Source organism: Lithobates pipiens, unplaced genomic scaffold (assembly GCF_037356315.1).
Source record: "Lithobates pipiens isolate NorthernLeopardFrog02 unplaced genomic scaffold, aLitPip1_a1.2 Scaffold_18, whole genome shotgun sequence".
Classification (NCBI taxonomy): Eukaryota; Metazoa; Chordata; class Amphibia; order Anura; family Ranidae; genus Lithobates; species Lithobates pipiens.
The window spans coordinates 201264725-201288075 of NW_027507758.1; the positions used below are offsets into that span (position 1 = coordinate 201264725).

Below are 23351 nucleotides of genomic sequence, written 5' to 3' on the forward strand. Positions count from 1 at the left end.
ATGTAATGCCTAAAGTAGCAACCGTGGTTCCAGTAGTGTGCATCTAGCCTTGTACAATGACAAACAATACATGTGCTTTGCTTGGAACTTACTGAACTTTGACATTTAAGTGAAGCAGAACAATATGCTTACTCCTGAAATTGACTATGCACTTTGAAGCTTTTGCTAATTTTATTTCTCTGTTTACTTTTACAGTGAAAACAGATTTTACCTTCCATCTCATCCATCTTTATTAACAAATGCCTTTGAAAATCTGACAACACTTTCACTCAATCAGACAGGAATAACATGGAAAGAGGTAATTTTAGATAAAGAAAATGTGAAGGGTTTGACCGCGCATTATCTACAGTAGTATGGAGGGTATGAGAGGGGACCACCTGTGCAGGAGAGGAATTTGGATGGTAAAACAGTGGATATTATGTGCAAGAGTAAATGCTGAGGGTATGAAACTGAGCAGTATATGCAGGGGAGGAGTGTGGAAGATATGGCACTAATAAGTGCATGAGCAGTGTTGGAGGATATGAAAGTGAGTAGAATGTGCAGGGAAATAGTATGTGTAGGAAATAACTGCAGAGGGTATGACTGCATACTGTATTTTCAGGAGCGACATGAGAAGGTAGGGTGTGACAGCGTGCAGTATATTCAAGATTAGAGCACAGGAGAGCAATGCATTGGGCAGCATGTTGAATGAGAGAATTGCAAATGCTACGATTGTAGGCAGTATGTGCAGGAAGGAAGCTTAGGGTATGATGGCGAGAAGTATGAATTTGAGAAGAGGCTAAGAGCACTGGCACACTATAGGTAGAACCTTTAAGTGTTTGGATTGAGTGCTTAATGATTGTGTGCTATGGTGTGGCTGAATGTGAACTCTCCCTGTGTGCTGCTAGGGAGTATGCATTATATCTTCTATGAAAGGTAGTCTTTGTACTATGGCTAGGTGAGACATGTTTGTCGTGACCTAGTGATCTCTGACTGCATACCTGTTCTGCCTGTGTGCTGTGAGTTGAGTGGGTGTCTGTGGTCAGCTGTGTATTGTGACTGCATGTACTGTGTGCTCAGTGCATGTTTATTGTCCATGATGACTGTGTGTGTTCTGTATGTTATTGTTGGAGATGGCCCATAGCCTTCACTTCCTGGGCATGCTTTTACTCCATAATTTGTGTACTACAGTGAGGCCACAAGATGACAATTAAGCGGAGAGAAGCAGACACATCAATTAAATGCAACACTGCCGGGGCCATGGCTAGGATGTATATCAGGCTTGACACACTTGACAGGAGCTGAAGTTTACTTTAACCATCTCCACCACAAAGATTTAGCCAGCTGTTACCCATCTTGCTAGTGAGGCCCTGCTAGGACTGGGATCTGGACCCAGGACCTATGCTGGATCCAGTGGTGGCTCTTTTTTCTGAGCCACTTGAGATGCAGGACAACATCCTGTCTGATTCCTTAGATAATCTTGCGTTGTGCCCTGTTTCAGGTGAACTGTGAAATCCTTGCTCCTCCCGTAAATTTCTTATTAACGCCATGGTTTTTGATTCCCGTTAGCCAGATTATTGAGCTCTCTCCAGCTCATAATAGTGCTCCTTTGTGTACCTGCAGCTCTCTTTATCCACTACCAGGTGTTACTGACCTTTAGCTTGTTCCTGTAGAACAAAGGACACTTTGGAGAAAAGAAAACAATTCTGCACACTCCGAGTAGTAATAGAAAAAAGGGAATTGTCCCCCAAAGTGGGGTTTTCTAGGCAGCAACAAATTAGAAAAAAATCTATATCAATGTTTAAAAATAGAAAAAGCTAGGCGCATGCGTGGAGACTCCTAAGATGGCGGCGTAAGCCTGGATCTCCTCACACCGCTGGCCACACAGCGACGATAGCCGCGGATTCTGGCTTCCAGGCTCCCCAAGATTAGCGGGAGCAGGCAGGGGAAACTCCAGAGACCACGCACATGCCGGGAGGTCAAGCCAGACGAGCCCTGGAGCCCCAATTTGACCGGGAGTTTTCCAAGATGGCGGCTGCAACACAGCCACGAGACCAGGCCGCAGAGGAATCCTTCATCACAGCCAGGCAAGTTCTGAAACCGGCTACACTACCATATACCCCACCGATGACGGGCCCAGTCCCAGCAGGGGAAACCCCCCTCCAGCCTCTACAACATTGCTTATAGAGTGCTCTATAGGGCTCTATGGGAAGTCCTCCTACGCAGCCTCACCTAATCAGACTGATCCCACTACAACCCAGTCTGTGAAGGCTCTTGATGTGACTGTCAATGTTTCATATCTTTTCACCAGAATTTCTGAGATGCTTGATAAAGGTCTATCACAAAATGCAGACAGGATCACAGACAGGATCACAGGAGAGATCAAAGTGGATTTTCAGAACCTAGGCTCCAGAATAATTGAGCATATTGAGCATAAATTGGACATTACAATTTCTAGGGCAAATCGAAACACAGATCACTTACACTTTGTGCAAGAGCAGCTGGAAGTGGCCTGAATCGACGATCTCGAGAATCGCTCGAGGAGGGACAATTTTAGGATAAGAGGGATCCCTGAAACAGTCGCAGATGTCCCGTCGGCTGTGCAGGAAGTCATTAAACAACTGATCCCCTCTGTCCCACCTCACAAACTGGAATTGGACAGAGCCCATAGATCTCTAGGGCCTCCAAGGAAAGATGGAACCCCAAGAGACATTGTGGTCAAACCACACTACTACTCCATCAAGGAGGAGGTCATGAAACACTCTCGTCAACAGGAACGCATACAGTTTCAAGAAGAAATACAGATATTTGCTGACATCTCCTTGTTCACCATTCAGAAATGGAGGTCCCTGAAACCCCTTCTGGCTGTTCTGACCAAAAAGTACATTAAATACCGCTGGGCATGAGGGGGCGTGTCCGGAAGTGAATGGAGGCAGATGTGCAGGGGAAGAGCTCCAGGAACACCAAAGGCAATCTGGAGCCATCTGCACACCCGGAGGTCCGGTGAGCATAACAATCTCCCTGGATCGTTCCCTAGTGCTGTCCTGGAGGCCCTGGGCAAGAAATTGGAGAGCTCTGCCGCCCATCCACGGAGATATTGAGGCCGCCATTGCGTGCCCCCCCGCGGCCGCACTGTCACCTGTGCCCCCTTGGACTGTACCATCCTGGCTCCTGGAGGAAAGAGGATCATAGCCCAAGTCCCCCCTCACATTATCCTGCCTCCTAACGGTGGCACAGCAGCCCATCGGCCGTCCTGAACTGTCCAGTCGGCTGAGGACTAGTGACAGCCGCCATCTTGCCACCCCCATCCTCATGTATATGTACAGCCACACTTACCCTGGGGCCCTGGGACGCTAACAAACATCCTCCTCCAGCTTCCTATCTCCCTGCAGGACAGAGGAGATTGAGGATTTCACTGTCCTGAGCCTGGCACTGCCTAGATCCATCAGGGCCTGAAGACAGCGACCATCTTGGTACTCCCAGGTCTCTCCTCAGTATAGCTTCTTTCACAGTGGGGCAGCCATATTGCTACACCCAGTCACAGTGATACAAGACCTCCATGACCCTCCTCTGATGTGTTGTTTTTTGCATAGCAACCTGCCATTAAGACTGGACAACTACTACCAGAGGCTATTGTTTTTAGAGGCAGCCTACTGGGGGTATGGCCTGGATATGGAGGAGTGAGGATATGTATCTCCTAAACCCCTGTCCGCTGCTACAGTACTAGCCACACAAGGGGGAGAGATCGCTACCAGGGGGCATGTCGCAGGGACGGAGAGCACTCTCGCAGCAACCAAAAGCAGAGGGATCCCGACAGGAACAACTGGATACTTACTTTGGCCCGTCCTGCGGACCGGGACAAGCGACCTCCAAAATGGCACAGACGCCGAAAGCGGCTAAGGCAGCAAAGGCGGCACAGAAAGCAGCAGCTCAGCTACAGCGACAGCAGCAACAACAGGAATCGCAGATCCCCTCTCCGCAGCTGGCGAGTGACACTGCCCCACCACTCTCCCCAGGATCCTCTGCCTCGCGCGATCAAGGCCCTGACATGACGGACTTCCTGGGAGAAGGGGACATTAAGCGCCATATCTGGTCCCTCCCCAGCCGGGACGACCTTGAAAGATTGGCGACTAGAGTGAAGAAAGCCTTCAAAGAGGACATAGCCCAGCTCAAGGCTGATACCAACCATCTGGGAGCCAGGGTGGAGACGGTAGAACAGAGGCTGGACGAAGTATTACCTGCTATCTCTATGCTCCAGGAGAAGTGCAGCCACCAGGACCAGAAAATGGAAGCCTTATTGTGTCAGCTAGACGACTTTGAGAACCGCAGCAGGAGGGCGAATATCCGCATACGCGGTTTGCCAGAAGCTACAGCTCCTAAAGATATTGTGCCCACCCTGGAAGACGTCTTCAGAGAGATATTGGGACTACCTGCCACAGCCCCAATTGAGATAGACTGCGCCCACAGAGCCCTCAGACCACCCTCCCAGGACCTGGATAATCAGAGAGATATCATCTGTAAGCCCACCTATATTTTTATCAGGACATATCAAGACGCACTCTCATGCAACGCAGGGCTCTCTGACCCTTGCTGGAGGCCCTACAAAAAGTGGCCTTGCCCCATCGCTGGGGATTCCCCTTTTTACCTGCAGGCATCCAAAGCAGGTAAAACTGCTACACTGCGCACCAAGGATGACCTCCCGCATTTCTTGGATGTCCTGGGCCTTGGGCCGATTGACTTCCCGGATTGGAGGGTCCCCCAGGAGCATCCACACCTACAGCTCCCTCAGCCCTGGCTCCCGGCTAGGCGCAGAAGCCGCGGACGAGGACATAGGCGTCCCACTTCTGCCTCCCCCGCGGATCCTGGGTCACCGCGACGCTAAACATAGACTCCCTCCCTCTGACCTGCTCTCTGCACTTTAAGGAGGAACGCTGTTGCCATCGATCGCGGGGATACACTCTACACTTTACAGAGACTCATTGCCCAGTAACATAGATAGACGGCCTGGACTTGGACTGAACTCGGCTGCATGGTATGCTGCTGTGCACCTCTCTAAAAGCGCAACTGCTCCGGACAGCGAGACTGCTAAAGAACTCCTACTGATGCCCTGAGAGGACACTGGGAGGTTGCAGTTCCAGCCCCAAACCAATAGGCCTTAATTTTTGAATACCCTGTTCACAGGTTTATTTTGCTCCCCCTCAAGTTTCGCACTATGTTCCCCAACTTTGGTTCCTGAGATCTCTCCCCCTTTACACTGCCTACTGAATAAGAGTTAGTGGCGGGTGGGGGTTGTCCCCTGCCCTCCTCCCTCTGGTGATGGCCCGCGCTATGCGCATAGTCCATACCTATTTAGGTATTTTTTTTCTATTTTTGGGAGTGGGGACGAGCCTCGAGACCCTCTCCCATGTAGGGGATGGCTCGACGCTCGGCCCCCAGATACTCCGAATTGCGATATTGTTATTATTACTGTGCTCTACGTTGAATGTGTGTTATGCTCTCTTTAACCATGTTTCCTTTTTTCCTTTCTTTCTATCTCCTTCTACTGCATACCTTCCTACAGGAATTGCCTCCGGCTCTGCCTCCTGCTCTGCGTCCATAGTCACACTGGGAGACCCTTCTACTCCTTGGCCCATACATGGCGTCACTTAAGGTAATCTCGTACAATGTACGCGATCTCTGATCCCCAGGTAAACGTAGCAAATTATGGTGGGAACTTAAACGCACAGGAGCTCAGGTGGTCCTCTTGCAGGAAACACACTTCACCCTTCAATCGCAACCCAAATTACCCACCCACATATACAACCAGTGGTTCTTAAGTAACTCACCGGCAGCAAAATCTAGAGGCACAGCTATTGCCATACACAAATCCTGCCCTTTTCAAGCTATAGAGAGTAAGGTAGACCCTCAGGGTAGATACGTCTTCTTGAAGGGGACTATAGCGGGACAGAAACTCACAGTTGCCACAATCTATGCTCCGAACTCAAATCAACTCACCTTTTTAGATACCACCCTCGATAGTGGGACGGAATTCAGGGAAGGACCTTTAATCCTAGGGGGCGACTTTAATATCAGCCCAGACCCACAACTGGACACCTCGCACAAACGCCCCTCCCACCCCAATGCCTTTCTAAAACACTTCCGCAGATCTCTACAAACCCACTGCCTCTTGGATAGCTGGCGAGCTCTCCACCCTTCAGATAGAGATTATAGCTACTATTCCAAAGTACATGACGTCTATACCCGCATAGATCTGATCTGTGTAGACCACTTGGCCCTGGAGCTGCTGCAGGCCTTGTCTATAGGGAACATTACGATTTCTGACCATGCCCCGGTAACGGCGACATTGGTTTTACCACATTCCACCTGTAGGGCCTGGTCGTGGCGCTTAAACGAAACCCTGCTGGATGATGTAGCAGTAGTCTCCGGGGTCACAGAGGTACTGTCCCACTACTTTAAGGAAAATTGCACGGAGGGGATGAGCAGAGGGATTGTTTGGGAGGGCCACAAGGCAGTGGTGAGAGGCGAACTGATTTCACAGGGATCCAGACTTAAGAAAGCCCGACAAGCAGATTTTGATAGGGTACTCCAGGCACTCCAACTGGCGGAACTTAAGCACAAACAGGACAGCAGCCCTGAGGCACTGAGGGAACTGACGGAGTTGAGAGAGTTTTTCTCTCGATTGCTGGACAGGCAGGCAATTGCGATACTTATCGCATAGATACTATGAGCATGGCAATAAATGCGGCCGAATGTTGGCTCGAGCTCTAAGGAAGAAACAGGCTCTCATGCACGTACACAAGCTACGCCTCTCCTCGGAGGTCTACGCGGTCAGGTCCTCCCAAATAGCCGCTGGGTTCCGGGACTACTATAACACCCTCTATAACCTGAACTCCACACAAACCCGAGAGAACCAAGATGCAAGACTGAAAGACATTCAAACCTATCTGACTGCATCCGGCCTGCCCCCACTGACAGACGAACAGTGCTCTGCGCTGGAGGCCCCTGTCACCGCCACCGAGCTCATAACCACGGTGAACTCCTTGCCTAACGGGAAGAGCACTGGTCCAAACGGGTTCACCAAGGCCTATTATAAACTATTTCTACCCTTACTTTCTGAACCCCATGTGTAACTACTTTAACTCCATTGCAAATGGCACCGCAATCCCTAGTGAAGCCCTGTTGGCCCATATATCTGTAATTCCCAAGGAAGGGAAGGACCCTACTATGCCCCAGAGCTACAGACCCATATCCGTTCTTAATGTGGACATAAAAATACTGGCCAAGATTCTCGCGACCAGACTGAAACACCTGATCCCACTAATTGTCCACCCGGACCAAACAGGGTTTGTAACAGGTAGAGAGGCTAGGGATAACTCTATCAGAGCAATCCACTTAATTCACTGGGCGCGTGCCTCCCCCGAATCTCCCCCCTACCTGATCCTGTCTACCGATGCAGAGAAAGCCTTTGATCGGGTGGACTGGACCTACCTACGTGCTGTGCTGGAAACGTTGGGCCTATGCACACACATGCTTACCTGGATTATGGCTCTGTACTCGGACCCGAATGCCCAAGTCAAAGTGAATGGCTTCCTTTCCCCCAGCTTCCCAATCAGAAATGGCACGAGACAGGGATGCCCTCTCTCGCCACTATTGTTCGCCCTGGTGCTGGAACCGTTTCTTCGTACGGTACGGGCGAACTTGGATATCAAGGGACTTACGGTGGGGCGTATGGAACATAAGCTCTCGGCTTATGCCGATGACGTAATTTTCCACCTCACGGAACCCCTGATCTCCTTGCCTAACCTGATGAGGGAACTCCAGCGCTTCGGGACACTTTCTAACTTCAAAATTAATTATACAAAATCAGAGATATTACCTATCCAATTGACGCCTTCCCTGACTGACAGGTTGCGTACTGCCTTTCCATTTACATGGGCCAAAGCGTCCATAAAATACTTAGGTATACGGCTGACAGACAGGTTTGACACCCTATACTCCACTAACTTCCCCTCCCTACTAAAAGCTGTGAATAAAGACTTGGCCCTATGGAGTAAGACAGCCTTCACTTGGATGGGCAGACTCAATATCATCAAAATGAACATTCTCCCACGCGTGCTGTTCTCTATGCAGATGCTACCTGTGGCCCTACCTAAGACCTTTTTTGCCCAGCTATCCAGTCTAATATCAAATTTTGTTTGGAACAATAAGAGGCCGAGAATCGCAATTAGATTGTTAAGTCGCCATAGAGACGCAGGAGGCCTGGGCCTCCCTGACGACCAAAGATACTACAGGGCAATAGTCTTCCAGAGAATACTGAACTGGCGCTTTCATACTCAATCCAAATTATGGGTCTCTCTTGAAAAATATATGGCAGGGAGAAATTTGACCTATGCGCCGTGGCTAGCATGGGAACACAGGGGTCTGTCCACCTTTACTTCCCCGCTGACGATCCAGGCCCTGAGAACCTGGGACCGACTTAATGCCAATTTGACACTGGTGCCCCCTGTGGCCCCACTGGGGGGGGTTACTTATGGTTCCCCCCGGGGGAACAGGCTGCTTTCTTTGGCCCCTGGGCAGATGATGGAGACGCTAGTTGTGGTAAATTAATGCAGAATGGCAAACTAATGTCCCTAGAAACTCTACGAGATCAGAGGGGGAGCTTCCCTATGGACTTCTGGCGGTATAGGCAACTCCACTATTTTTTAAAAACACAGGGAGACTCCATACGGGATATCTCCTCCCTCACACCCTTCGAACGTCTCTTCATAGCGGAAGAACCAATACCACACATGGTCTCTGAACTCCATCAACTGCTTAACCCTGCATCCCCCACAGTGAAGCCTGCTTACATCAGAGCCTGGGAAAGGGACTTGGAGATAACTTTCACCCCTGCCCAAATATCTTGCCTCTACCAACTTACCCGGTCCAGCTCGATTGATTCCAAGACGCAAGAAATGAACTACAAGCTACTGATGTGCTAGTACTGTGTGCCGGCAGATCTAGCAAGGATATACCCATCCACGTCAGATCAATGTTTGCGGGGCTGTGGCCACAGGGGCACTCTTCTGCATATTTGGTGGGATTGCCCTGTGATCAGACCTTACTGGGAGGACATTAAATCTCTGATCAAAGAAATAACAGGCATAGATATTCCTCTGTCCCCGATTCACTTCCTGCTACCCATTCCTCCCATGCCAGTGAGCCAGTACAAGAAGAGCGTGCTGCCTCATTTGCTAACTGCAGCTAAGCGGCTGCTCCCTATTTTTTGGAAGCGTCCGCAAATCCCAAGTAAGGAGGAGTGGCGCCTCAGGGTGGGTGACTTCCGGGAGGCAGAGGGGTGGAGTGCCACTTGCAGAGGGGCCCATGCGATTTGGCAGCCCTGGATAGTGTATATATGGAACTCTGGACACATTTCATCCAGTTTGGATGTGGCCCTCCTGGAACTGGCGGAGCCATCCCTAAGGGGACGCCCCCAGGGCTTACAGATGGGGACCTGGAGCTGAGGAGACTCCAACACTCAATTTAACATTTCATTAATCAGGGGCGGGGAGACAGGATGCTATTCTCTCTCTTCACTCACCCCCTTGATCATCCTACATGTATGGAGAGGTTGACGGAGCTCGGGGAGGAGGCGGAGTCGGAAGAGAGGCTTCAGGTATGCTTTAAACCACTTTTCTTTTCCCTTCTTTTTCTCACTTAACTACTTTCTAATACTTTATGACTTGAATAGTTATGGCTGCCTACCGGCAGATGGTTGATATGTTGAGTGCCAGGTGACGGGTGAGGAATGGAGGACTTGGGTGGCCCAACAAAAATTTGGTGACCTGACGCCATGGGACAACCTGACTTGAGCAGGGAAATGGCACTTTGGTGCCGATGTTACGCAGGACTACCCCCCTTCCCCCCGCACGCGGTCGTCTAGGAAGCCATCGGCCCCACGTGAGTTACCTTGAACGTTAAAGCTGACCAAGCGTATCACGCGGAGAACCTCTTACAAGAGGACAGACCAGTCCTATACTGCACGAAATAGACTGCGGACTGGGATTACTCAGCCCAACAATCAGTTGACCTACCGTGCTGACCCATCACCTGGTAAATACTCTCTTAATAACCTAATCAGTACCAAGTTAATTTATGACTGTTGACTATTCATGTTCTTGTTCCCACTACAAGTGAAAAACAAAAAAGGAACAACTGGAGTATTACGTATCAGCATTACCTACAGCAAATGTTTATCCTCTCTGTTCATTTTTTTTTTTTCATTCTTTTACTGTATATCAAGCCGTAATACCCTGTCTCCTATAAATAAAGATTGTTTAAAAAAAAAAAAAATACCGCTGGGCATTCCCATTTACCCTCAAATTGTCTTACAAGGGCAAACAGCATGCATTCCATAATTTTTCCGAAGGCGAACACTTGCTTCTAGATCTCAAGCTCATCAATCTGGACACGGACATGGATACGACTCACTAGCAACAGGGGTCTGCCAACCGACCTACACTCTGAGCCCTACATCACCTTTATGGGGAAAAGCTAACCACAAAAGAGTCAAAGACAATCTTCTCATTGGTCTCTGAACCAATCTATACTGAATGACCCGACTGGGGTTATCGAAATACAGGGAGCCCTGCAGGAATATTTCCGACTGAATGATGTTGGTGATGTTTCAGCAGAGACTCTTGCAGCCCAACAGAAAAAAGGATGGGCAACATTGAAAAAATGGAGAGAGAATTTTGCGTTCTGCGCAAGCAACATAAAAAAGATCCTAATAGCGTCCCCGGACATACCTTAGATGCAGCCCGAGTGGCCCTGAACCTGGCCCTTACCACGAAGGCTGAGAAATCCATCAGAGGGATGGGGCTAAATTTTACCAGAAATGGGACAAGATAGGTCCTTTGCTTGCATCCAAATTAACCCCCGAGTTTTTTTTTTCCAATTCACTCCCCAAGATCAGACAGGCAGACGGTTCTCTCTCCCTTAACCCACAGAGCATTATGAAAGCTTTCCAGGACTTCTATCTGGGGCTTTATAAAGCAGATAAACACATGAACACTACACGCTTAGAGGAATTCCTAATAGACCTGAATCTACCAAAGCTTTCTGCAGATCACAGGGCAGAGATGGAGGCTCCCGTCACGGTCACAGAAGTGACAGAGGTTATTAGGAATCTGAAAGGGAGAACGGCACCAGGGCCAGATGAGTTTTCCACCCCCTACTATAAAACATTTACTGACACCTTGACCCCATACCTCACTAGATTCTTTAACTCAATGACTAAAGGTACCCCTATCGGAAACCAACTTAACACGGCCTATATCTCGGTAATTCCAAAACCAGGTAAAGATACGAGTTGAACAGGGAACTATATGCCCATTTCATTCATCAATAACAACTTGAAAATTTTCACTAAAGTGATGGCAAATCGTCTAGCGTCTTTTATAGGCCGTTATGTACATAAAGACCAGGTTGGATTCATTCCTGGTAGGCAAGGCCCTAATCAAGTTAGAAGGGCGGTAGACCTTATCTCCGTGCTTCAGGCGGGGAGACAAAATCAAGAGGGCATGCTTTTATCGTTGGACCTTCAGAAGGCCTTTGATTCAGTTTCCTGGCCATATCTCTTTGCGGTACTCAGACAATGGGGATTCGGACCAAACTTCATAGGAGCTTTAGAAGCTCTTTATTCGAAACCAGAGGCCAAGGTCAGACTTCAGGGACTATACTCTGAACCGATAACAATAGCCAGGGGAACTTGTCAGGGATGCCCGCTATCCCCCCTGATTTTTGTCATGATGATTGAATCACTGACAATAGCAATCCGTGGTCATCCGGATATTAAAGGGGTCCAGTGTGGTCATACAACTCATAAATGCGCCCTGTTTGCCGATGATCTCCTCCTTTTTGTGACCTCACCAGCCTCCTCTCTCCCTGTGATCTGCAGGTTGCTGAACGAGTTTGCAGCTGTGTCAGGGCTTCATGTTAATTGGTCAAAGTCACAGGCTCTCAATGTGTCCTTCCCTAGTCCACAGGTCTCTCTTCTTAAGAACACTTATCAATTTGAATGGGGCAAGTCCTCTATTAAATACTTGGGGATTAATATTACCTCGAAAATAGAAAACCTTTATCAAGCAAATTACCCCCCAATGTAAAAAAAAATAGAAGCAGATCTCAGAAGTTGGGAATCCCATGACATATCTTGGACAGGGAAAATTAATTTGCTCACTCCCTATTCGGATTAGGAGGGAGCATCTGAAAGTGTTTCAGAGCAAAATAACAAAATTCATTCGGCATAAGAAAGGACCTCGTCTCTCCAACCGTACTCTTTCTAATCTCACCTCTCAAGGGGGGCTGGGAGTCCCTAATTTTCTATGGTACTACCAAGCAGCATGCTTAGCACAACTATCTACTATCTACCTTAAGGTTGAAAAGCCTGATTGGATAACTATTGAACGGCAAGCGGTACCTAAGTTCACCCTCGATTTTTTGCTGTGGTGTCCCTCCAAAAATAGACCTTTTTATTTTAGCACCTACTTTATCACATTCACTCTCTCTGTGGGACTCACTCAGGAAGCTTCCCTCCCTGGTCTCTAGGTTTCAACCGTTAGCGCACTTATTTCTTATTTCACAACCCTCGACTCCAACCTGGTATGGACATCAGAGCCTTCAAGTGGTGGCTAGATAAGGGGGTATACCGCATCGGACACTTCTTCTCTAGTACAGGCCCTCTACCTCTTAAGCATTTTGTGAAGGAGCTGGAACTCCCCACTACTGAGCAATTTCTGTTCCACCAAATTTCCCACTTTATTCACTCCCTTTGGTCAAACAAAGCTAACCCTCCAGGGTTCACAAAATACGAATGCTGGTCAAGCCATGGAGCAGGGGAGGGGAGGAATATCAGTAATCTATGAGTCACTCGCCACCAATCCACACAAATTGTCATATATGTCTCCCTGGCAAAAGGAGCTCCAGATCTCTTGGGAATTGGAGGACTGGCACGATTTCTACTCTAGATCTCACAAAGGCATCTATAATACCTCTCTCCTAGAGGCCAACATCAAACTTTTGACGAGGTGGTACCTAGTCTCCACCAGACTTGCCCACATGTTCCCCTCCTCGTCACCTCTGTGCTTTAGAGGATGCCAGGGACTAGGTACCATGCTCCACATTTGGTGGGAATGTCCCAGGATCAGGGGTTTCTAGAACAAAGTCTTTCAACTAATTCGCAAGGTTACAGGCTGCACTATCATCCACACTCCCGCGATAGCATTGCTGAATGGCCTAGCACTGGGCATCCCTAAACTCACTCATAAATTAATACTATTTATACTAACAGGGGCTAAATTGACCATAGCTAAGGCTTGAAAAACCCCCACAGTTTCGCTATCGTCCATGAAGAGGAAAGTCTCATGGATGATGGTGCAAGAAAAACTGGTGAGCTCTCTGCTGGATATGACAGAACAATTTTCAGCCTGGGCTCAGTATCTGAGAATCTCCTTGATTCCTGGTATCGACAATAAGCAGTAATCCCGATCGCAGAGAACCACAACAGATAAAAAGGCACCTTACCGACTATTTCTACCCTTTACCTGACTTCCTCTCTTTCCTCTTTCTCCTTCCTACTTTTCTGTCCCCTTTTCTTAAGTTTTTATGTTTATTTTTCTTGTTTTATCTTTATGGTACTACTGTTATTTCTAGTTTGCACATTCGTGATACAGATGAGTCCGCTTTAAGCGACTCTGGATTGTTAATCTTAGTTACAGCTACAGAGCTACTTCTTTGACCTATGGTCCTTCGGTTAAGTACTTCACTTATTGTAGAAAATGCATACAGGATATATCTCTGCTGGAGTCATGGTTTATTTTATGAGATACATGAGAGCCCTCCCCTTAGAGGAGAGCAGGGAGGGATGGTCTGGGACCGCTCGCCGCACCGGACACAGTGAGTTCCCTTTTGGGGTGTTGGGAGGGGGGAGTGGGATCCCCAGCGATCCCCAAAATATGGATCCTTTTTTTTTTTCACATAGCGAAACTGTGATTTGTTACAATAGTTTGTATGGTAGCTCCTAAATGTTCACTATCATGCCACAAGTCATATATGGGTTATTTTTTTCCTATTTTCTCTCCAAATCCAGCCTGTATTGGTTACTTAGCGGGACTTCATTGTATTTTATATTATATTATTTTGGATGCTATACTCTGTTCATTTGTATTGATGCAAAAGAAAAAACTTTTATTGATAAAATAAAAAAATAATAACAGCTTTAATAGGACATATAAGTATCAGGAATGACAATCGTAGTAAATTATGAGCTATGATCCAGGAGGTAACAGCAAAACGACATATATAAAACTAAACACAGTGTTTAAGATATCAAAGCGCTAGGATGACGTAGTTTGAACAAATACTTATGCGTTTCGACCCCAACGGGTCATCTTCAGAGGATTATTCTTATTAAAATATATCATTATCATCACTTAGACAGTAGTGATACAACATATTACTGTTTTGCATATAGTTACTAATCACATATGTTTAGCAGTTTCAGTCTCCTGAGTTTAAAATCCTCTCAAATTTTCCACCACAGCTGTCCCAGCGTGGGTCCCCGGTCGGCCGGCGCACCACAGATAAGGACAGAGGCGCCACTGCGAAACTTGCGAGGAGTTACATGTATGGAAATTCCCCCAAAGCCAAAATGTGGGGTGTGAGAGCAAGCAAGCCGCACCTGCAATTTGGGCATCAAATGGTAACATCGTCAGTGCATTCCATAAGCACAGATTAAATTATATCCGTTTGTATTATATTAGTATTTGAAAAAAGTGTATATTTTTCGTAAGGCCAGTGATCTATACTTTTTCACTAAATGGAATAATAGTGATAATAAATGATTTACTGACTCAAATGATTTAAGGGATGGTGGAATAAAATTAAAATCTACAAAAATGTGGAATAGTTTCGAAATAAATTAGTAGACTAGAAGGAGGGAAAAAAAAAAAAATTGTTTATATAAAAAACCCCGGGGGAATTAAGAAAGGAAAAAGGGAAGGGGAAGAAAAGAAAGAAAAAGAAAAAAGGGTGATGGTGAAAAAGAAATGGGATAAAATATAATAAATAAATTGAAATGGAATAAAAATAAAAAACCCAAAATCGTATATAAAAGAAGTGAAAGTGAGGAGTAAGAAAAAAATAAAGGAGAAAAGAGAGAAGAAAAAGCATGTTGTATTTATTATTAATTTATATTGTTACATAGTTATAGTTACATAGTTAGTAAGGTTGGATAAAGATACAAGTCCATCCAGTTCAACCTGAGTGAGTGTCTACAATTGTCCCTATCCCGGTACGTCGCACACTCACATTGGTCCCTACCCTCAAGGAGCCCACAGTCCAAGGTCCCCATTCATATACTAGGGTCAATTTTGGACAGAAGCCAATTAACCTACCTGCATGTCTTTGGAGTGTGGGAGGAAACCGGAGTACCCGGAGGAAACCCACACAGGCGCGGGGAGAACATACAAACTCCAGGCAGGTAGTGTCGTGGTTGGGTTTTGAACCAGCGACCCCTCTTACTGCTAGGTGAGAGTGCTACCCACTACACCACTGTGCCACCTTAATGTTGTATTTATTATTTTTTTTTTTTTCTCCTTCTAGTCTACTTATTTATTTCGAAACTAGTCCGCAATTTTGTAGATTTAAATTTTATTCCACCATCCCTTAAATCATTTGAGTCAGTAATTCATTTATTATCACTATTATTCCATTTAATGAAAAAGTATAGACCACTGGCCTTACGAAAAATATACACTTTAAAAAAAATAATAATACTAATATAATACAAATGGATATAAGTTAATCTGTGCTTATAGAATGCACTGACAATTGTACCATTTGATGCCCAAATTGCAGATGTGGCTTGCTTGCTCTCATGCCCCACATTTTGGCTTTGGGGGGGACTATCCATATATGTAACTCCTCGTAAGTTTCGTAGTGGCGCCTCTGTCCTTATCTGTGGTGCGCCGGCCGACCGGGGACCCACGCTGGGACTGCTGTGGTGGAAAATTTTAGAGGATTTTAAATTCAGAAGAAACTGCTAAACATATGTGATTGGTAACTATATGCAAAACAGTAAGATGTTGTATCACTACTGTCTAAGTGATAATAATGATATATTTTAATAATTGTAAACTTCTTTACAGCACTTAATCCTCTGAAGATGACCCGCGGGGATCGAAATGCATCAGGATTCGTTCAAACTACGTCATCCTAGCGCTTTGATGTCTCTAGCACTGTGTTTAGTTTTATATATGCTGTTTTGTTGTTGCCGCCTGGATCATAGCTCATAATTTACTACTATTGTCATTCCTGATACTTATATGTCCTATTAAAGCTTTTTCTATTTTTAAACTTTGATATATATTATTTTTTCTAATTTGTTGCTGCCTAGAAAACCTCACTTTTGGGGGACAATTCCCTTTATTCTTTAGCTTGTTCCTTGGCTATGATTTCTCTTGATCCCAGCCTACAACCATCCGTTACCATTAGTTATCGACCGTTTGGCTTATTCCTCTTGATCCTATCCTGTAGCCACTGGCTGCCGACCTCTGGCTTGTTAACTGAATACTCTTTTTTGTTTATTCCTTACCTGCTGTTGCTGCTATTAGTGCCTGGCTTAATCACCTCCTGGTGGGGAGATCCTGAGAACCGCAACCTCATACTAACGCGCAGCAAAACACATCTCCTCCATCAGGAGCTCTGGTGAATACTAGTTAATGCTTAGACTCTGCACCTCGAGTGAGTCTGCATCCTCTGCCAGGATGACCTGCTTATCTACATATCCAACTGGTCAGTGGGAGCCTTTCTACTGCTAGAGCTTGTCAGTGGGAGCCTTTCTACTGCTAGAGCTACTGGTCTCCAAGCCAGACCTCTGACCTTGCCAGGCACTAGCCAAGACTTTTACCTCAGTGTGGCCCCATTAGGGAAATCCTTATATACTTGATTTCTCAACCTTTCATCACGCAAAATATACATTTAATAAATGTGATTTCTACTGGAGACTCTAAGTACAATAGGGATTGGGTTGGAACCTTCTGTCACCACTTTTGATCTATTGTTTAGAGCTGATTTTCCACAACAGTCCCCCCACTTGTCATATGATCCCATGTGTCCCTTGATGAATCCTGATCTTCTTCTTAGTCCATAAAAAGGAAAACATGGCTTGACATGTAGACTCTGTTCTTCAGAAGAGATGACATGGTGGTCTGTAGTAATCGCCGGTGTCAGGGAATTAGTAGACCAGACTGTGTGGACTGCACAGAGGAAACCAGAAACACATGTAAGTGAATAATAATGGTGTTTATTTACATAAGTAACAAGTAAGTGAATATAACAGTGCACAACCAACCCAAACCCACAAACAACAATGGTATATACAAATAATGGTAAATACCAGAATTGTAATAAAAGCCAGGCCAAGGTCATACACAGGGGGGTCAGCAAATGGGTAAGGATGGGCAGGGCAAGGATGGATGGATGGGCTGCAGAGCAGGGATCCAAGGCAAACAGGAGGGACAGGTCCAGGATGGGATCGGAATAGATCAAGTCGGGTCAGATGCAGGCTCAAGGTCATGGCCCAGGGAGATAAATACCAAGGCAAGCATGTGTGGGCTTGCCTGGTATTTATAAGACTGCAGTAATTGTCCTCAAGTAACACCTGAGCGCAGGAAGTGTTGCCTGCTCCATGCTGCCAGGATCCATCTGCTGGTGGACGCCAGTACTGCGGCCCAATGATGACATAACACCAGCAGGGAAAGTCTCTCCTGACAGTTACAAACTGCCAGGAGACACTTGCTGGTGGACCTCAGCACTGCACGCCAAATGATGGATCTTGCCAGCGGAACGGGCCCTTTCCAGACAGCCGGTCAGTCTTGGATTCCGCTGTGTCTTGAATGTGGGTTAGGCTTCAGGGCATCTCATCGGGGAATATTTGGTCATCTGCTCGGGCTCTGGTCACACATCCAATCAGGCAACAGGTGCACCTCATCATGGCATATTGAAGGAATAGAAACAAATATACCCTACTCCATGCAACTATGATCCACTGCAAAATAACAATTAAATCTCCACAGATTCCCAGATCCTTAAGAGGATTCCAACCTTTAGTAGCTATAGCTCTGGCTTTGCTTTGCAGGGGTCTAAGCCTTATCCATATGGGTTTGAACTTTGTCACTAGTATCCCCAATCCAGATATAACAATCTTTACTTATGAATTCCCAGAAATCCCCCTTGGGCTGTGGAAACTTCCTGTAGCTTCACCCCATCCTCAATGGATTAGAAATTATTCAGTCGTTTCATAAGCTCAAGCCCCCACCGTGTACAAACAATTCCCTTCTAGCTGTCCCTGCTTTTCTTACCTTCTCTCGCGCCATCAGATTCTCACGATCGGCCGTGACATAAGATGCTGGGACGAGTTTCACCTGCACCCATGAACCTCTTGCCTTAGGAGGAATTACCTTATAAGCTGTAGATCCACATTAATACCAAACTAAAGTTGAAACACACTTGTGGACTACCTAGTTATCCCAATACCAAAGCTGGCAAGAACCAGAGCTATTGTTAAAATTATAATTAATTTTACTCTGTAGAAATGTATTGTTAAATTCTATTGACAAGTGTCTGTTTGGATTTTGCTAGTTTTTCAAAACTCCTCAAACTAATATGAACATCCTATACATCATGTACCGCTGTCATTACTGGGGTACTAGAGCTCAGTGGAGACTCAGAGTAGACCCCAGCATGTGTCCTGTTCGCTTTCTTAGCTAGATGGAAAATACACTTTAAAAATGTAAGTAAACAAAGATACTTCTCATCCTTTTGGTGTAGTTGAGCAGCTTCTTGCAGTGTCTAGCGTGGACCCAGTTGTCCCATCCCTCAAGCTTCTTTACAATGACCCAGTCATCTGTCACAAACTTGGCTAGAATTAGAGCAGTTAGTATTATTAATTTGAAAAATTGTTATTCTCACCACTCTCATCCCCCTTTTTTTCCTCCTCATTACAAACTGGAGGAAGACATGCAGGGTTTAGAATGGTGCAGAACAAAACAGAGAAATAGCCTGTGATACATTTACCTTCTTATACACCTGTACATACACTTTCAGAAACTCCTTGGACTTGAAAAGATACTTATAAAAAAAAGTTATTACTCTATCCTTCCTTCATATTTAACCTGCAAAGAATGGTAAACAATACAACATTTGTGTACATTGGTAAATTGTAACTGACATTCCTCAAAACCAATAATAACTAAACCCTCTGTAACCCTTACTTTCACGTTCTTACTAAAATGCAACACACACGACATGTAAGAGAGTTGTTGCGGTTAGTGATGGCCGAACGGTTCGCCCGGCGGTCGTTTCGCGGCGAATTTCCGACTTTCGCCGTCCGCGGGTTCGAACGCCTTTTTCCGTCGTTCGCCCCGGCGGACTTACGTGTTTAATGTATACAAGAACTTTAACCTTTCGTGACACGTTTATCATGTGTTACAGGACAACCAATTGAGACATGACAGCTCATGGACACTTGGACATTCCCCCTAACCTATAAATACACCCGATCCGGTGGCCATTTTACATTCTTTCTTCTGTCACTGTAGGGAAAGGATCCTGTGTGGAGTAGGGACAGAGAAAACGCTAGCTATTTGGTACACAAAAGTTCTTTTCAGGACTGGTATAGGTGTTAGGTCAGCAGCCTGAGTTTCTTTTGTCAGTTTAGATAAAGGGACAGAGCGCTGTATGCTGCTATTTTAGGGACAGCTCAGCCAGATTAGTCTTTCTTCATCATCATCATCATCATCATCATTAGCTGTTACTATCAGGTCCACAAAAGAGCTGTTCCAGCTAATCGTTCCAGCCTACTCTTTTTTGCCAATTTGTATAGGGACAGGCAGGAAGCAGTGTTGTCAGGCAGTGAGGATAATTTTAAAGACTTGCTGTTACTATTAGTTCCACAAAGGTTCTTTTCAGGACTGGTATCAGTGGTACGGTAATAGGCTTGTACACGTATAATATTCTTTCTTCCAAATATAGAAAGAATATTATACTTGACTGCTGCCCTTCTGCTGCAGTCTGCTAATCATTCACAACTCACTTGTTCCACAAAAGTTCTTATAAGGACTGGTAACTTGGTCTGTCTAGGGTGCTACGGTACATAGGCTTGGGTGCGGTACAGTCTGCTGTTCTGTAAGGACCGCTATCGGTCCACAATAGATAGGGTTGCCGTGCACTACTGCTGACCGCTGCCCTATACTGCAGCAGTCCTTCAGCGGTATAGGGACTGACGCACAGTCTGCTAAACACTAATACACAACCTGCTTGGTCCACAAAAGTTCTTATAAGGACTGGTAACTTGGTATAGGGTGCTACGGTACATAGGCCTGAGTGCGTTACAGTCTGCTGTTCTGTAAGGACCGCTATCGGTCCACAATACATAGGGTTGCCGTGCACTACTGCTGACCGCTGCCCTATACTGCAGCAGTCCTTCATTGGTATAGGGACTGACGTACAGTCTGCTAATCACTAACACACAACCTGCTTGGTCCACAAAAGTTCTTATAAGGACTGGTAACTTGGTATAGGGTGCTACGGTACATAGGCCTGAGTGCGTTACAGTCTGCTGTTCTGTAAGGACCGCTATCGGTCCACAATACATAGGGTTGCCGTGCACTACTGCTGACCGCTGCCCTATACTGCAGCAGTCCTTCAGCGGTATAGGGACTGACGCACAGTCTGCTAAACACTAACACACAACCTGCTTGGTCCACAAAAGTTCTTATAAGGACTGGTAACTTGGTATAGGGTGCTACGGTACATAGGCCTGAGTGCGTTACAGTCTGCTGTTCTGTAAGGACCGCTATCGGTCCACAATACATAGGGTTGCCGTGCACTACTGCTGACCGCTGCCCTATACTGCAGCAGTCCTTCATTGGTATAGGGACTGACGTACAGTCTGCTAATCACTAACACACAACCTGCTTGGTCCACAAAAGTTCTTATAAGGACTGGTAACTTGGTATAGGGTGCTACGGTACATAGGCCTGAGTGCGTTACAGTCTGCTGTTCTGTAAGGACCGCTATCGGTCCACAATACATAGGGTTGCCGTGCACTACTGCTGACCGCTGCCCTATACTGCAGCAGTCCTTCATTGGTATAGGGACTGACGTACAGTCTGCTAATCACTAACACACAACCTGCTTGGTCCACAAAAGTTCTTATAAGGACTGGTAACTTGGTATAGGGTGCTACGGTACATAGGCCTGAGTGCGTTACAGTCTGCTGTTCTGTAAGGACCGCTATCGGTCCACAATACATAGGGTTGCCGTGCACTACTGCTGACCGCTGCCCTATACTGCAGCAGTCCTTCAGCGGTATAGGGACTGACGCACAGTCTGCTAAACACTAACACACAACCTGCTTGGTCCACAAAAGTTCTTATAAGGACTGGTAACTTGGTATAGGGTGCTACGGTACATAGGCCTGAGTGCGTTACAGTCTGCTGTTCTGTAAGGACCGCTATCGGTCCACAATACATAGGGTTGCCGTGCACTACTGCTGACCGCTGCCCTATACTGCAGCAGTCCTTCATTGGTATAGGGACTGACGTACAGTCTGCTAATCACTAACACACAACCTGCTTGGTCCACAAAAGTTCTTATAAGGACTGGTAACTTGGTATAGGGTGCTACGGTACATAGGCCTGAGTGCGTTACAGTCTGCTGTTCTGTAAGGACCGCTATCGGTCCACAATACATAGGGTTGCCGTGCACTACTGCTGACCGCTGCCCTATACTGCAGCAGTCCTTCATTGGTATAGGGACTGACGTACAGTCTGCTAATCACTAACACACAACCTGCTTGGTCCACAAAAGTTCTTATAAGGACTGGTAACTTGGTATAGGGTGCTACGGTACATAGGCCTGAGTGCGTTACAGTCTGCTGTTCTGTAAGGACCGCTATCGGTCCACAATACATAGGGTTGCCGTGCACTACTGCTGACCGCTGCCCTATACTGCAGCAGTCCTTCAGCGGTATAGGGACTGACGCACAGTCTGCTAAACACTAACACACAACCTGCTTGGTCCACAAAAGTTCTTATAAGGACTGGTAACTTGGTATAGGGTGCTACGGTACATAGGCCTGAGTGCGTTACAGTCTGCTGTTCTGTAAGGACCGCTATCGGTCCACAATACATAGGGTTGCCGTGCACTACTGCTGACCGCTGCCCTATACTGCAGCAGTCCTTCAGCGGTATAGGGACTGACGCACAGTCTGCTAAACACTAACACACAACCTGCTTGGTCCACAAAAGTTCTTATAAGGACTGGTAACTTGGTATAGGGTGCTACGGTACATAGGCCTGAGTGCGTTACAGTCTGCTGTTCTGTAAGGACCGCTATCGGTCCACAATACATAGGGTTGCCGTGCACTACTGCTGACCGCTGCCCTATACTGCAGCAGTCCTTCATTGGTATAGGGACTGACGTACAGTCTGCTAATCACTAACACACAACCTGCTTGGTCCACAAAAGTTCTTATAAGGACTGGTAACTTGGTATAGGGTGCTACGGTACATAGGCCTGAGTGCAGTACAGTCTGCTGTTCTGTAAGGACCGCTATCGGTCCACAATACATAGGGTTGACGTGCACTACTGCTGACCGCTGCCCTATACTGCAGCAGTCCTTCAGCGGTATAGGGACTGACGTACAGTCTGCTAATCACTAACACACAACCTGCTTGGTCCACAAAAGTTTTTATAAGGACTGGTAACTTGGTATAGGGTGCTACGGTACATAGGCCTGAGTGCAGTACAGTCTGCTGTTCTGTAAGGACCGCTATCGGTCCACAATACATAGGGTTGACGTGCACTACTGCTGACCGCTGCCCTATACTGCAGCAGTCCTTCAGCGGTATAGGGACTAAGAGTTTTGTCACAGGGTGATTTAAAAAATGACAGGCAGAGGAAGAGGCAGGCCCTTCCGCAGGGGTGGTAGGGGTAGGGCAGGAGCAACAGCCTTGAGCCAAAGTGGGAAGTTGCAGAAGGTGCGTTCAATTACTTTAAAGGACGCACCAGACTTGGTTGAGTGGCTCACTCAGCCTTATTCTTCTGCACCCTCCTCATCCTCTCGATCTGCACCCTCTTCTTCACTCTCTGCTATGTGCACCCCCAAAGACACTACCACCAACAACACGACCACCACCACCACCACCACATACCTTCCGCTTGAGTCACTGGAATTATTTTCCGATCCATATCAAGAGGACATTTCTGATGCGCAGCCACTCTTGGTATTGGATCAGGAAGAGGAGGCAGCAACAAGCGCTACTCAG

The 23351-nt window shown here is 46.6% G+C and overlaps 1 protein-coding gene across 11 annotated transcripts in view; it reads left to right on the top strand.

The window, feature by feature from the left end:
• TBCE (tubulin folding cofactor E) overlaps window positions 1-23351 on the top strand; it is a 969060-nt gene that overhangs the window by 491522 nt on the left and 454187 nt on the right. For all 11 annotated transcript variants that reach the window (XM_077486518.1, XM_077486519.1, XM_077486516.1 and 8 more), the window contains one exon: window positions 196-298. In XM_077486518.1, coding sequence (XP_077342644.1) covers window positions 196-298 — 103 coding nt within the window. The remainder of the gene's footprint in view (window positions 1-195; window positions 299-23351) is intronic.